The 14,235-nt window shown below is 36.5% G+C and overlaps 2 protein-coding genes across 15 annotated transcripts in view; one reads left to right on the top strand and one right to left on the bottom strand.

Moving 5' to 3' along the window:
- Window positions 1-3,888, top strand: part of Dolk (Dolichol kinase) — a 73,697-nt gene extending 69,809 nt beyond the window's left edge. For all 8 annotated transcript variants that reach the window (XM_070086025.1, XM_070086020.1, XM_070086027.1 and 5 more), the window contains one exon: window positions 231-3,888. The gene's annotated coding sequence lies outside the window, so the exon portion shown is untranslated. The remainder of the gene's footprint in view (window positions 1-230) is intronic.
- Window positions 3,889-7,564: 3,676 nt separating this feature from the next.
- The window catches only part of polybromo (protein), a 99,891-nt gene continuing 93,220 nt past the window's right edge, over window positions 7,565-14,235 (bottom strand). For all 7 annotated transcript variants that reach the window (XM_053777544.2, XM_053777550.2, XM_053777546.2 and 4 more), the window contains 2 exons: window positions 12,482-12,581; window positions 7,565-12,071 (listed from right to left, as the gene is read on the bottom strand). In XM_053777544.2, coding sequence (XP_053633519.2) covers window positions 11,861-12,071; window positions 12,482-12,581 — 311 coding nt within the window. In that variant the 3' untranslated portion in view covers window positions 7,565-11,860. The remainder of the gene's footprint in view (window positions 12,072-12,481; window positions 12,582-14,235) is intronic.

Here is a 14,235-nt window from a genome sequence, read left to right as displayed (position 1 = left end):
GAAGGGATTCAGGGAAACCGGCAGGCCGGACTTGAGTCCTGGAGATGGGAAGTACAGTGCCTGCACTCTGAAGGAGGGGTGTTAATGTTGCAGTTTAAAAACTGTAGTGTAAAGCACCCTTCTGGCAAGACAGTGATGGAGTGAATGATGGTGAAAGTTTTTCTTTTTCGGGCCACCCTGCCTTGGTGGGAATCGGCCGGTGTGATAATAAATAAAAAAATCTGTTACAGTTTTGTTTTTCAGTCACAGATCTTTTGGGAGATTCTGAGAGAAACTGCAAAGGTTGGTAGATAAATTTGGAAGGGTTTGTAAAACAAGGAAAAAGTGAACATAAACAGCAAGGCAGTGAAAGTAACCAAAAATATAGGCAATGAGAGATCAGATATCACATTGGAGGGAGGAAATAGAGGATATAAATTTGATAAGATATTTGGGGGTAAGAGTGTTTAAGTGAGGAAGAAATAAATAGAATTAGGCAAGGCATATGAGAGAGAGTTAGAACTAAGGAAGGAGAAGTAATAATGTTGAAGAATTGGTTACGACAGGAAGAGGGAATATAAATGAATAAATTTAAGGATTATGTGGATTACGATAAAGGTTGGATACAAAAAGTGGGTTATACTCAGTATTATTCACACATGGAAGACATTTTGGGAGATGTTAACCCTTTCACAGTGTGTGTCGTGGTGCTATGCAATGAACTCGGCTCACTCAGATAGGCTGTGAGTGCTGAATTTGGGACTAAATATGATAGAATGGGTCGATTCATTAAGTGTGCACCATATAAAATAAACCTTGCAGCACAGTGCACAATGCGACCATGTTTGTTTAAAACGGCAACTTTGCGGTGTATTTTTGTATAGTTTTTATGGTTATACAGTGGACCCTCGCCTAACGATATTAATTGGTACCTGAGAATGAATATCGTTAGACGAGTTTTTTAGCGTTAGCCGAGGCAAAATGTTAGCGTTAAAATGTATCGTTAGACAAATTTAACATTGTGATGCGTTCATTAGGCGAGGGTTTCTTGGTCTCATTTGATAGAATGGAAGATACATTACTGAAATAGAGATGATTTTGAGGACTCAAAATAGCTTGAAATGGAGCTCAAAGTAGTGGAAATGTTCGATTTTTACAGACGTTCAAGGGTAAACAAAACATGTCAAATGTCCAATACATGTCAACTGGTGAGTAATATGCATTCACGAATGCACTGATATTATTTATATAATTACAATATTGCATAACAATAAATCTTCTATTTTTTTGTGTGAATAAAAATTCAAAATGGAATTCGCATGTAAAGCCTGGGAACGTGACTAATGAACAGAGGAAATGTTATTTTAAGTACCAGGAATGCCTGCATGGTTTATCCTTGACCTTACAGTGATACCCTGAGTTTCGGCCATAATTCGTTCCGGAAAGCTGTTCGAGTGCTGTTACTGAACGAATTTGTTCCCATAAGGAATAATGTAAATTGGATTAGTCTGTTTCAGACTGCCAAAAATACACCTAGAAAAGCACTTAAAATATTACACTTACATAATTGTTCAAGTTGGAAGCTATACGAAAACTCAGGGTACAACTGTATTTTGAAATTGGAATAGTTTTAAATTTGTGTCAGATTGGTCAAATTATTAATTTCTGGTCACTTTATTGGGTAGTTGAAATAGTTGATTGGGTGGTTTCTTGTGCTCAGTTGATAAAATAGAAGGCATACTAGCAAAATAGCTAAGAATTTTGTCAACTGGAACAATGTAATTGGCCAAAAATAGGAGTCAAAGTGGGCAAAATCGCAGACGCATAAATATCGCTGACAGAGCCAAATTCGCGGTAGTGTAATTTCATCGGTTTTCCATCAAATTTCTTACTTTTTGTTTTATTACCTTCAGAAAGAGATTCTCTACCATTTCATAAGAAAAAAAAAAACACATTTTGAAAATTATTTGACCCTGTGGACAAGTTTCAGGTCGGGGTCTGGACCCCTGAAAGAGTTGAGAAAGTGTTTAGGGAGTTTTGAACCAGGTGAGATTGTTCTGGGAGACCTAAATACTAAAGTGAGAGAAACTGTTGTAGAGGGCAAAGTTTAGGGTGCCAGGGCATAAATGATAATGGGGGGCCTTTGATTGAAGTTTATATAGAAAGAGGTTTAGTAATAGGTAATACATATTTTTAAGAAAAAGAATAAGTACACAAGATATGATATAGGATGCAATGACAATAGTTTGTTGGACTAAAGAAAGGAAAACTGCAGGAGGCCTACTGGCCCATGCTAGGCAGGACCAACTCTCACCCACTCATGTATAACCTATTTTTAAAGCTACACAAAGCTTTAGCTTCAGTGATGCTACTTGGGAGTTCCACTTATCCACATCTCTATTACCAAACCAGTGCTTTCCTATATCTTTTCTGAATCTAAATTTTTCTAACTTGAACTTATTGCTGCAAGTCTTGTCTTGATTAGATATGCTTAGCATATTATTTACATCCCTTTATTTATTCCTGACCATGTACTGGTGAATAAAAGGTTGAGGGGTAGACTTCTGGATGTGTGTGTTTTTAGAGGGACAACAGATATATCATTATTATTTAGTTATAGCTATGGTGAGAGTAAGAATTAGATGGGGTATAAGGAGAATGGGAGCAGTAAAAGAAGTGAAAGTTTATAAACTAAGAAGGAAAACATAGTTAGAGTAAAATATAAGCAACTATTGGGAGAAAGATGGGCTAGAGAGTATAGGTATTGAGGAGGTTGAAGAGATATAGGGTATATTTAAGAATGCAGTGTTAGCATTCAGCAGAAGTTTGTGGATATAGGAGGGAAGAGAAGCTATTGGTGAACTGAGGTACAAAAAGTAGTAAGGGAGAAAAAGTTAGCATACAAGAGGTTTTTACAAAGCAGAAGTAATATAAGGAGGGAGGAGTATATGGAGAGTAAAAAGAGAGGTTAAGAGAGTGGTGAAGGAATGTAAAATAAAAGTGGGTGAGGTTATGTTAAAAATATTTTGCCAGTAAGAGAGAGTTTTAGAGTGAGGTTAATACTCAGGTTAATAGACTCCAAAACAGAAGAGGGGAGTTATTAGATGGGGAGTTGGAGGTACTGGGAAGATGGCAGGAATATTTTGAGCTGTTAAATGTTGAAGAAAGAAGGGCAGTGATTTCATGCATTGGTCAACAAGGTATAACATCTATAAGAAATGAGGAAAAGCCAGCTGTGAGTTGGGGAGGTGTGCGAGGCTGTGGGTGAAATGAAAGGGGGTAAAGCAGCTAGGATTGATGGGATCAAGACAGAAATTTTAAAAGCAGGTGGGGATATAGTTTTGGCATACAGGCACTCCTCACTTAATGACCTACCCATTTAATGACTACTCGGACTTACAACCAGCTCTCCGACCAGTCGGTATACTGTAAAACATTTAAAAATACAGTGGACCCCCGCTTAACGATCACCTCCCAATGCGACCAATTATGTAAGTGTATTTATGTAAGTGCGTTTGTACGTGTATGTTTGGGGGTCTGAAATGGACTAATCTACTTCACAGTATTCCTTATGGGAACAAATTCAGTCAGTACTGGCACCTGAACATACTTCTGGAATGAAAAAATATCGTTAACCGGGGGTCCACTGCATACTATAAATGTTATAAATGGTGCAAAGGTGACATTAAAAGAAAATCTAAAGATGGTTGACACAAACCCACTATCAGTATAGCATGCTTGAAATATCAGTAAGGGGTGGCTACTTGCTTATTGACAAATTTGCTTAACAACCTAGTCGTAGGAACTGAACTCGGTCGTTAAGTAAGGAGTGCCTGTAGTTAGTACTTTTGTTCAGTAAATGTATGAAAGGGGGGGGGAAGGTACCTAGGGATTGGTAGAGAGCACACAGAGATCCTTTGTATAAAGGCAAAGGGGACAAAAGTGTGTAAAAATTATTGGGGAATAAGCCTACTGAATTTATCAGGTAAAGCATATGGTCGCATTATTATTGAAAGAATTAAGGGTAAGATGAAAAGCAGGATTACAGATGAACCGAGTTTTAAGAAGAGTAGGGGATGTATAGACCAAGTGTTTACATTGAAGCACATAAGTAAACAATATTTAGATAATGGTAAGGAAGTTTTCATTACATTTATGGATTTAAAAAAGGCTTGTGATAGGGTGGATAGGGAAGCACTGTGGCAGATGCAGCAAGTGTAATAGGTGGTAGGTTACTGAAAGTAGTTAAGAGTTTTTATGAAGATAATAAGGCTCAGGTTAGGTTATGTAGGAGAGAGGTAGATTTTTTTCCCAGTAAAAGTGGGCCTTAGACATAGATGTATAATGTCACCATGGTTGTTAACATATTTTTAGATAGGGTTGTAAAAGAAGTGAATGCTAGTGTGTTGGAGAGATGGGTGTGATTAAAATGTATAGAATTTAGTACAAAATTGGAGTTGAAAGTTAAGACACATGTGCAACATCTGGATATCTTTATTGAGCCACTGGATGGCGAAACATCTACAATAAAGATATCCAGATGTTGCACATGTGTCTTAACTTTCATACTGTCGGTATTTTATACCTTTCTTGCACAAAACTGGAGTTGTCACAGTTGCTTTTTGCTGATGACACTTTCCTTTTGGGAGATTCTGAAGAGAATTTGCAAAGGTTGGTAGACAAATTTGGGAGGGTATGTAAAAGGAAATTTACAGTGAATATAGGAAAGAACACAGTGATGAGGGTAAAAAAATTTGGTAATGAAAGATTATACATCAAATTTTAAGGAGGGAGTGTGGAGGAAGTGAATGTGTTCAGATATCTGGGAGTGGACTTGTTGGTGGATGGGTCCATGAAAGATGAGGTGAACCATAATATAAAAGAGGGGGAGAAAAAGGTGGGTGGTGAATTGGGACATCTGTGGAGACAAAACATTATTCATGAAGAAAAAAAAAGGGGGGGGGGGTATGCACAAGAGTATAGTATTATTATTATTATTATAATCAAAAAAGAAGCGCAGTACCAACACTCGTATATGGGTGTGAAGCAACAAGTCTGGAGGCATTGGAGATGTCATGTCTGAGAGCAATATGTGGTCTAAATTTTATGTAGAAAATTTGTAATTAGGAGATTGGGAGGAGTACAGGATTACAAAGTACAGTAGAACCCCCATTGTCCACTGATTCGGTACCCGAGGTTTCCGTTATCCACTCTTTACTGTGGCCCAAAGATACCTCTTAATTTTGCATAATAATGGCTCAAAGTAGAAAAGCAGTTCTTAAAGCCTAAGAGAAGCCGTGAAGTGCTTCCCATCACTGAATAAGTGATAATTCTCCACTTATTGTACATAATTTATCAAACTTTATAATAGGTATGTATCCACAGTTTTAGTATCCATGGCAGGTCCTTGGAACGTATCCCCTACAGATATGAGGGTCCTACTGTATTATCCAGAGCTGTTGAGGTGGTTTGGGCATTTAGAGAAGATGGAGCAAAATGGGATGACTTGGAGAGTATATAAATCTGTAGTGGAGGGAAGACAGGGAAGGGGTTGGAAGGAGGGGGTAAAGGAGGTTTGTATGGCTTGGACTTCCAGGAGGCATGTGTTGGATAGGAATGGAAGCAAGCAGTTTTTACGAATTGATGAGTTGTTAGTGTGTGACCAAGGTAAAATTTATGAAGGAATCCAAATTTACAAAAAAATATTTTAAAAACAGTCCAAAATAAACACTAGACATTCCAGGCACTAAAGCAACATTCCTGTGTTTATTACTTATCCTCAGCCTCTTCTCCTATTACACTTGCCCTCCATATTGAATTCATAATTGCACAAAATTAGATTTACCATATTTCTCGGATAATAAAATATAACTGGGAATGATTGGTCATGATTTACAACCTCCCAATAACCAAGACTAAAAAAAAAAACCCACGAAGCAGACTGGGGGAGAGGGGAGCCTTACCTGTCCTCTGGAAAATTGTCAAAAATGTACTGTTTCTGCTACTTTGGGCCCAATTTCAAGGTACTTTGGTCTTTAAACCAACCAAGACCAGTACAATATTGTTCATTCTATCAAATGGTAACAAGAAACAAGCTAATAAGACCATCCTAGAGAACACCTCAAACTTGCTATTTTAAACCAAACACAAGGTCAGAGGTTTGCTTTTCCCAATCATTCACCATGTGGGGGAGGTTTTTTTTTCTTATACTGTGCACACTGATTTTCTCATATCTAAGCCAAAATTTACCACTCACAACTTATCTGAAAGAGCTGAGCTAAAAATGTAGATCTACGTAAGCAGCTTTGGAGTCAAAATTGTAGATCTACATATAAAAGGGTTAAACTGTCAAGTTTAATAATGTTCTTTTGAAAATTTACATGGATGTTTCTTGTTGATCTGGAAATGTGTGGAAGAGAAACATTTGTTCGACATAGTTACTGTGTATTCCATATAAAATGGGTACACACTCCTTCCAGAGAAAACAGATATTTCTAATAATCTGCTCTCATTTTGTTTAAAAAGAAAAAACTGAAGACCAATTCTTAAACATCCAGTATTACTAGTATTCTTTTTTATGTCATGGTTAATATCCAGAGACAGGATAAGGTGATAAAAAGACAGTAAACACAAGAGGAGGGCGGGATGGCTGTGAGGCCAAGTCATCTGCCCAGCTGCCCCAAGCACCACCTTGGCTGGGACAGCAGGCGATGACCATGTTCTAGTCACTCGTGGTTTTCAACTGTTAAATCTGTTTCTTGACCAATCTCTTCCAAATAAATCTGAACACTTACATATGCAATGTGATCATATACAAAGTATGAATGCATTTAGTTAAAAACTAACCAAGGAGAAAATGTAAATTCAGCCTTAACAAAAATGTAAATATAAAATCTATGGTTCTTGACCAATCGCTACTAAACAAACGTGAATTCTCAATAACTGCATAAAATGAACACAATATGAATACTAAAAGAAAAAAAAAATTTAATTCAACTATCAAAACCGAGCTGAAAGAAATGGGAAAAAAAAAATTAAGTCACTGTGATTGGTGGTGAACCTTTAGAGCAAAGTGGAAATACAGAAGTTTAATTGCAAACGGGCATAATTGCAGTAGTGGTTGTCTACTGTGTATATTTTCCTTTAAAAATGTGACAGGTGGATAGACTAAGTAGTTTTTTATATGGTGCTACAGAGAATGCTATAAAATCAATATGTATAAATCCATCAATATTGTAGTTCTAGTGAATAATGTTAGGAACCCCGTAATGTTCAAGGGTACATATATATGACCTGGTTACAGGAGTTTAATTCTTATATATCCTACACTTAAAAGAAAAACTTTTTTTTCTCTTTGGGCCACCCTGCTTTGGTAGGATATGGCTGGTTTGTTGAAAAAATCTACATTGCAGGGGATTCTAAATTTGTCCCTGAACTGTACAAATACATCAGCATAACAGGCTAGGTTTGAAAATAAAAATGGCACTCAGCAACCTGGTCAATGTTTCTTTCAAAACATGCAGTGCCTCATGTGCAGTGCCAGTGTAGATGCCTTGCTTTGATAACGTCAAGTGAAACTTTAGTGTGCAAGAAAATGCATTAAAACTGCAATCCATATGAAGGATTTTTTTTTTTTTTTTTAAGTAAGACTAATGTTGGGAGAGGTATAGAAGGCTGAATATGATTGATATACAAAATATTTTAGGGTATACATAGGGTAGACAAAGATTTCTACAAGATGGGGGCAGATGGGGGCATGGTTGCAAGTTTAACACCTAAAAGCCACAAGGATATTAAGAAGCATTTCTGGAAAATAAAATATGAAGTAGAATCAACTGAACAATGACACACTTAAAGAGACTAATTTCTTTTCGATCAGGAGAGGAAGGTGCCTGAAATTTTTTATTTCTTTGAAAATACTTGGTATGGAAATCAAAGGGAATTTTCCCCATGACAAAATATGAAGGTACACATCAAAACAAAAATAATAATAGCTAATTCCTGTTGTCCCCTCAAGGGAAGTTCCTTGACGCTGGTGAGGGGCTCTTGATCTAGGGAATTGGATCTGTGCTCTGGTTCCCTGAATTGAGCCTGAATACTTTCCATCCCCCTCCCCCCACATGCGCTGTATAACCCTATGGGTTTATGGCTCACCTATAATAATAATAATTCCTGTCCTTATCTTCTAAACATCATATACAACATGTAAGTAATATGTTAGGCAAATGTGAGAGATGAAATATCATAGTTAAAAGCCATAGCTTCAAGTATATTGGAATTTTACATGCATTTCCAGTATTGTCAAATCAACCAACTTCAACACTTATAATTCATTAATAATAGAGTTACCATACACAAAGCTTATAACTATAAATATTGTCATAATTATACTTTGTAATCATTGATAAATGAACTAAAACAATCTCTAAAAAGCAGTCTTCTCAAATAACTAACAAGTGACAATAGCAGCCATGAAAACTTAATTTCATTTACATATTACACCAGTAGTGTAACTGTTTCCGCAACTCAGCAGTACAGAATGCTGCATGTCTTAACACGCGCTTCTTCTTCAGTGCTCTCTACACAGTGTCTTGAGCTGTGGTGGGAGGAAGATGGAAGTGGATGAAGTTGAGATGTACAAAAACTTCACAGGTGTAGACCATGTTGATTACTTGCTGTCTGCCTTTAATTGGTTATTTTCTAGATTGTGAAGTATAATTATAACACGTGCAGCCATAAGTATATGCTGGTATTTGGTAAAACACAAAATAATATGATAAGTTAGTGTTAAAATAAGTTCATATGACAAAGCAGGGAAACAATGTAAATTTTAATATTTTTCAGTTTTTAATGCCAATATTTTTCCTCTTGGCACCTAACTTAACACATGATTTCCACGATGGCGCTTGATAAGGCACGTTATTAAAAGTAAAAGGATACACATTTAAGAGGTAAGATGAACACCCCCACCCAACTAATCATCACCACTTGCTGATAATGAACTTTCCATCACATGCTAACCTAATATCTATAGAGCTACATGCATAGATAGCTGTTTGACTAGTGTTAAATGACTTTTGTAACATTCGTAATAAATTTAGGGACAAAGATTGCTTTCTTGAAACCATTTTCCCCTCACTATGAATATAATTTTCCAAGGCATAAAACAAAGGGTCTGAATATACAAGGAATCCATATCAGAACTTATGGTATCCCACTGCAGGACTCGATCATATTAGTCAAAAGTTAAGCAGTGGGACCAAGAGCTCATTCCCTCCTTGCCAAGTTCAAATAGGTAATTACAGATCCATCCAAGCATTGCCTATAACATGGTTCATGAAACTTTGCTATACGACACAGACTGTGAACTAAGGCCCACAAACGAGTTTAGACAGCAAACACTAAACCATCATGCAGTTTACCACCAGAATACTAGTGAGTGATGCAAGACCTGCTGACTGATTCAGCTAAGAACACAGACTTTAGGGTATAATATCCTGTCTTTAATATTTAATCACAATTTAAGATTTTCAGTGGATGTAATCCTTACCTCTTTTTGTTACCCATTCTATTATTCTACTACTGTTTACAAAGACCGTTATAGTATAATTTCAACATTACTTCAATAGTTACAACTTGTGTTTCCCCATTGAATTGAAATGATTTACAATCTATACTGATAATGTCTTATACATTATGCTAGGTCTAGATTTAAATAGTATGTAAGCCTAATGATTAGTTTGCCTGAAATGCATTATATAATTAGTGGCTTTCTTCTGTGCCTACATTTGTATCAAATTCTGTATATCTACTGGCACTCCTGTATGGCTCATAAGAAATAAAATATTTATTATTTTATATTTTTTTAATTCTTTCTCGCATACTTTATTATATGTTGTTATATTTTCTCACCTTTTCCATCAGCCAAAAATAGCATGTCTAATATGTGAGTAAAATAAAATGTACCAAAATAAAAGTACTGTACTTCTGAATAAAAATGTATACAGCCAGAATATTTCTGAGATTAACCTTATTACTATATTTGCTCCTCACTAATAGCATAAAAAAAAAGCACACTTACAGAAGACAATTCAATATTACACTTACACAAGAGAACATAAAAGTGAACTGTGAAATGTTTGAAACCTTTGACTAAGGTTTTTTGGCACACTAAAATCATTTTTTTTTTTTTGTAATATAATGCCATGTGTATTTATTTATCTATCTTGTATTATCACCTTTATGCCAAATCATATTGAAAAATTTAATTAAAGGAAATGCTTAATTAACCAACTTTTCTCTATAACAGACTTAACCATCCTATTTAACAGCACACCTACAAAAGTAATATTTAAGATCTGGAATTAATGAAAAGTATTATTAACATTTACCAGATCTAAAATAAAACAACAGCTGCATGAGTGATGCACTCAGTTGTTTGTAATGCATACTATACATTCTGTGGCTATGAATATCTGATAGCTGTACTTACATCTAAGAATATACAAAATCTAAAAAAATCTTTATAGAACATGAATGGCATCACTTCAACAGGAATTAGCTGACAAACAACAAATGACATACCACTATTCACAAGTCAAATAAAAGAAACTATCCTACATAAAAAAAAAAGACAATTATTTATCTTCCTGGGTTACACCAACTTAAACATATTTTAATGTCACTGTAAATACAAAACAGTGTCAAACACCACTGTCATACTAACTATACTGTGACTTCAAACTTGGACACATTTCAATAAACAACAATAAATAAAAACCTACAGTAAACATAATGCCCTTTCAGGTAAAAGTTTTCAAAATAAGAAATATAAAAACTTTATAATAAAAAAAATACTATCACTTCATGCTGGTACGTATGTACGCATGCCCACACAAAAATAAAGTTGAGGGGCGGAGCCAGAAGCTATGACCTGATCCTTGCAACCACATATTGGCGAGTACATACACAATTATAAATAAACCTCGCACACACGTGTGCACACACACGTGCACACATGTGCACACGTGCGCACACACACATGCACACGCACACGTGCACACACACACACACACACACACACACACACATGCACACACGTGCACACACACATGCACACACGTGCACACGTGCACGCACACACACACGCACACACAGAGGCTAAGTCATGGCACATCTCCCTCTCTCTCTCACACACACACACACACACACACACACACACACACACACACACACACACACACACACACACACACACACACACACCCACAAACACCCACACAGTAGCGACCATTGAAGAGGCGGGGCTAGGAGCTGTGACTCGACCCCTGCAACCACAACTAGGCGAGTACACACACACACACACACAGTTAATCTGATGATGTTACCTCAACGGCAGCCTCCCTGCCAAGGCAGGATGAACCACAGAAGAAAATATTCACCAATGTTAATTTAATCATTATCTTTCCAGAAGTGTGTTGACATCATGATTCTGATTACCCTCTGATTGCAACACCCCCAAATTCTAACAAAATGACAATTTAAAAAAAATCAAGCAACATATAACCAATGTATCATGTACAGTGTGAAGAAATGGAATGAATTCCTTTATCAAAAATTGTTTACATGAGGGTCCAACCCATTAGAAGGGTGGGGGGGGGGGCTCTTGCCCAACAGAGGGGTAAGATTTTTACTCAACAATGCAACAAAAACCCTTTTGCTAGGCAAGACCACATAGACCAGAAAATTACCCCAGTTCATTGACAGATGTAGAGACAGTGAAGGAGAAGTTCTTTGGAAGAAATGTCACTGTAGCAGTCTGGCTCTGATTTGTAGTTTTACCCGCCTCTTCCTTCTTTAAATCTTCTGATTTTGTATCGGGTCACAAAATTTTAGCAATACCCAAAGAATCCTTCATCATGTACTCCCTGAGAGCCCAGAGAGCATTAACAACAGTGCCATGAGTACCAGGCCCAGCAGCAAGCCACTGTGCAGGAAGACGACCTGAATCATTTATCACTGTATTTTCTTGAGTAGCCATCAAATGTCTCTCCCAATTACTGAGGAAAGGCTTGTCCAAATTTTCAATATATCTGAAAAAATTCATTGATTTAGATCATTCAACTTTTTGTTTTGTACTGTATGATCTGCAAGTAATTTAGAAAACTGAATTAACATTTTTTGTCATACCCATTATTTGTTTTTGTTTTGGTGAACAACCCTTAATTAAAAACTAACTAAAAAATTTTACTGATGTGCTCACATTTCTCACCCTTAAATCTTTCATTTTCCCAGAAATTCATTCTTATCAATGTCTAATATTAACTAAATTAAAGCAATATTTAAACAGATATAGCGTGTAAAACAAAATGAGCTCAATGTTTAAATCAATTTATTATACAGATAACATGAATTTGGAGAGCTGACTATGTAACATTTGCTAATATATTAATTAATAACCCTGGAAATATAATTATTACTTTGTTGAAAAAAGCAAACTTACTTAATGTAAGCTTCTGAATGAAGCAGTCTCTGTGTCTTGGGGGGAGGAGCTACAAAAATGGGATCAAAAGACCTTGCAGGAACTGGACTACCATTCACACCTAAGAAAGAGAAATCAGTCAACATAGTGCATATAACCAACTCTTTAAATTACACTTGGTGTTTTATGTTTTAATGAGCATGTACATAAAGTACTGAAATAGTTTTTTCTGTTTTACCATTTTCCACCAAGACAGGGTGGTACAAAGAAAACATTCACCATCATACCTGAACAAGAGAGAAATGTTACAAGCAGGTGGGGTTATAGTTTTAGAGTGGTTGGTATATCTTATCAATGTACAGTGGAACCTCTACGTGCGAGTTTAATCTGTTCTGTGAACTCGCTCGCAATTGGATTTGCTCGTTTGCAGAGTCAATTTTTCTCATTTAAATTAACTGACATGCAATTAATCCGTTCAAGTGGAATTCTGTACTTCAATAATTTCGCTAATATCAACTTTACGACTTATTTATCTATCTCACTTGATCTAATATGACATAATAAACAATATAATAACATAGAAACCTGATATATACTCTAAAATTAATAAAAAATGTAATTCATGCAGTGGTATGGGCGGTGTCGGAGGTGGACGACAGTTTGTCTGGAGATCGGACAAAATACTCCTTGAATATTTTGCTATCATCAACTCTACGGCTTATTTATCTATCACAGTTCATTTATTATGACATAACAAACAATATAAATAACATAGAAACCTGATATATACTCTAGAATGAATAAAATATGTCATTATGTAACAGGTGGGGGCAGCCACAATCGCTCCCTCTTTGTTGTGGTAAACACTGCCATCTAGTGACGGCCTTTTGAAGCCATCTATTATTATAATTTTTATGTAGTACATTATTATTATATATGTATTATTATTTTTTTTTTTCAACAAGTCGGCCATTTCCCACCGAGGCAGGGTGACCCAAAAAGAAAGAAAATCCCCAAAAAGAAATACTTTCATCATCATTCAACACTTTCACCTCACTCACACATAATCACTGTTTTTGCAGAGGTGCCCAGAATACAACAATTTAGAAGTATATACGTATAAAAAATACACAATATATCCCTCCAAACTGCCAATATCCCAAACCCCTCCTTTACAGTGTAGGCATTGTACTTCCCATTTCCAGGACTCAAGTCCGGTTATATAAAATAACCGGTTTCCCTGAATCCCTTCACTAAATATTACCCTGCTCACACTCCAACAGTTCGTCAGGTCCCAAATACCATTTGTCTCCATTCACTCCTATCTAACACGCTCACGCACGCTTGCTGGAAGTCCAAACCCCTCGCCCACAACACCTCCTTTACCCCTTCCCTCCAACCTTTTCGAGGACGACCCCTACCCCGTCTTCCTTCCCCTACAGATTTATACGCTCTCCATGTCATTCTACTTTGATCCATTCTCTCTAAATGACCAAACCACCTCAACAAACCCTCTTCAGCCCTCTGACTAATACTTTTATTAACTCCACACCTTCTCCTAATTTCCACACTCCGAATTTTCTGCATAATATTTACACCACGCATTGCCCTTAGACAGGACATCTCCACTGCCTCCAACTGCCTCCTCACTGCAGCATTTACCACCCAAGCTTCACACCCATATAAGAGTGTTGGTACTACTATACTTTCATACATTCCCTTCTTTGCCTCCACAGATAACATTTTTTGCCTCTACATATACCTCAATGCACCAC

The sequence above is a fragment of the Cherax quadricarinatus genome, chromosome 18 (genome assembly GCF_038502225.1).
Source record: "Cherax quadricarinatus isolate ZL_2023a chromosome 18, ASM3850222v1, whole genome shotgun sequence".
Taxonomy (NCBI): Eukaryota; Metazoa; Arthropoda; class Malacostraca; order Decapoda; family Parastacidae; genus Cherax; species Cherax quadricarinatus.
Note: the sequence above shows the minus strand (reverse complement) of the source record. Positions and strands in the feature narration are given on the sequence as shown.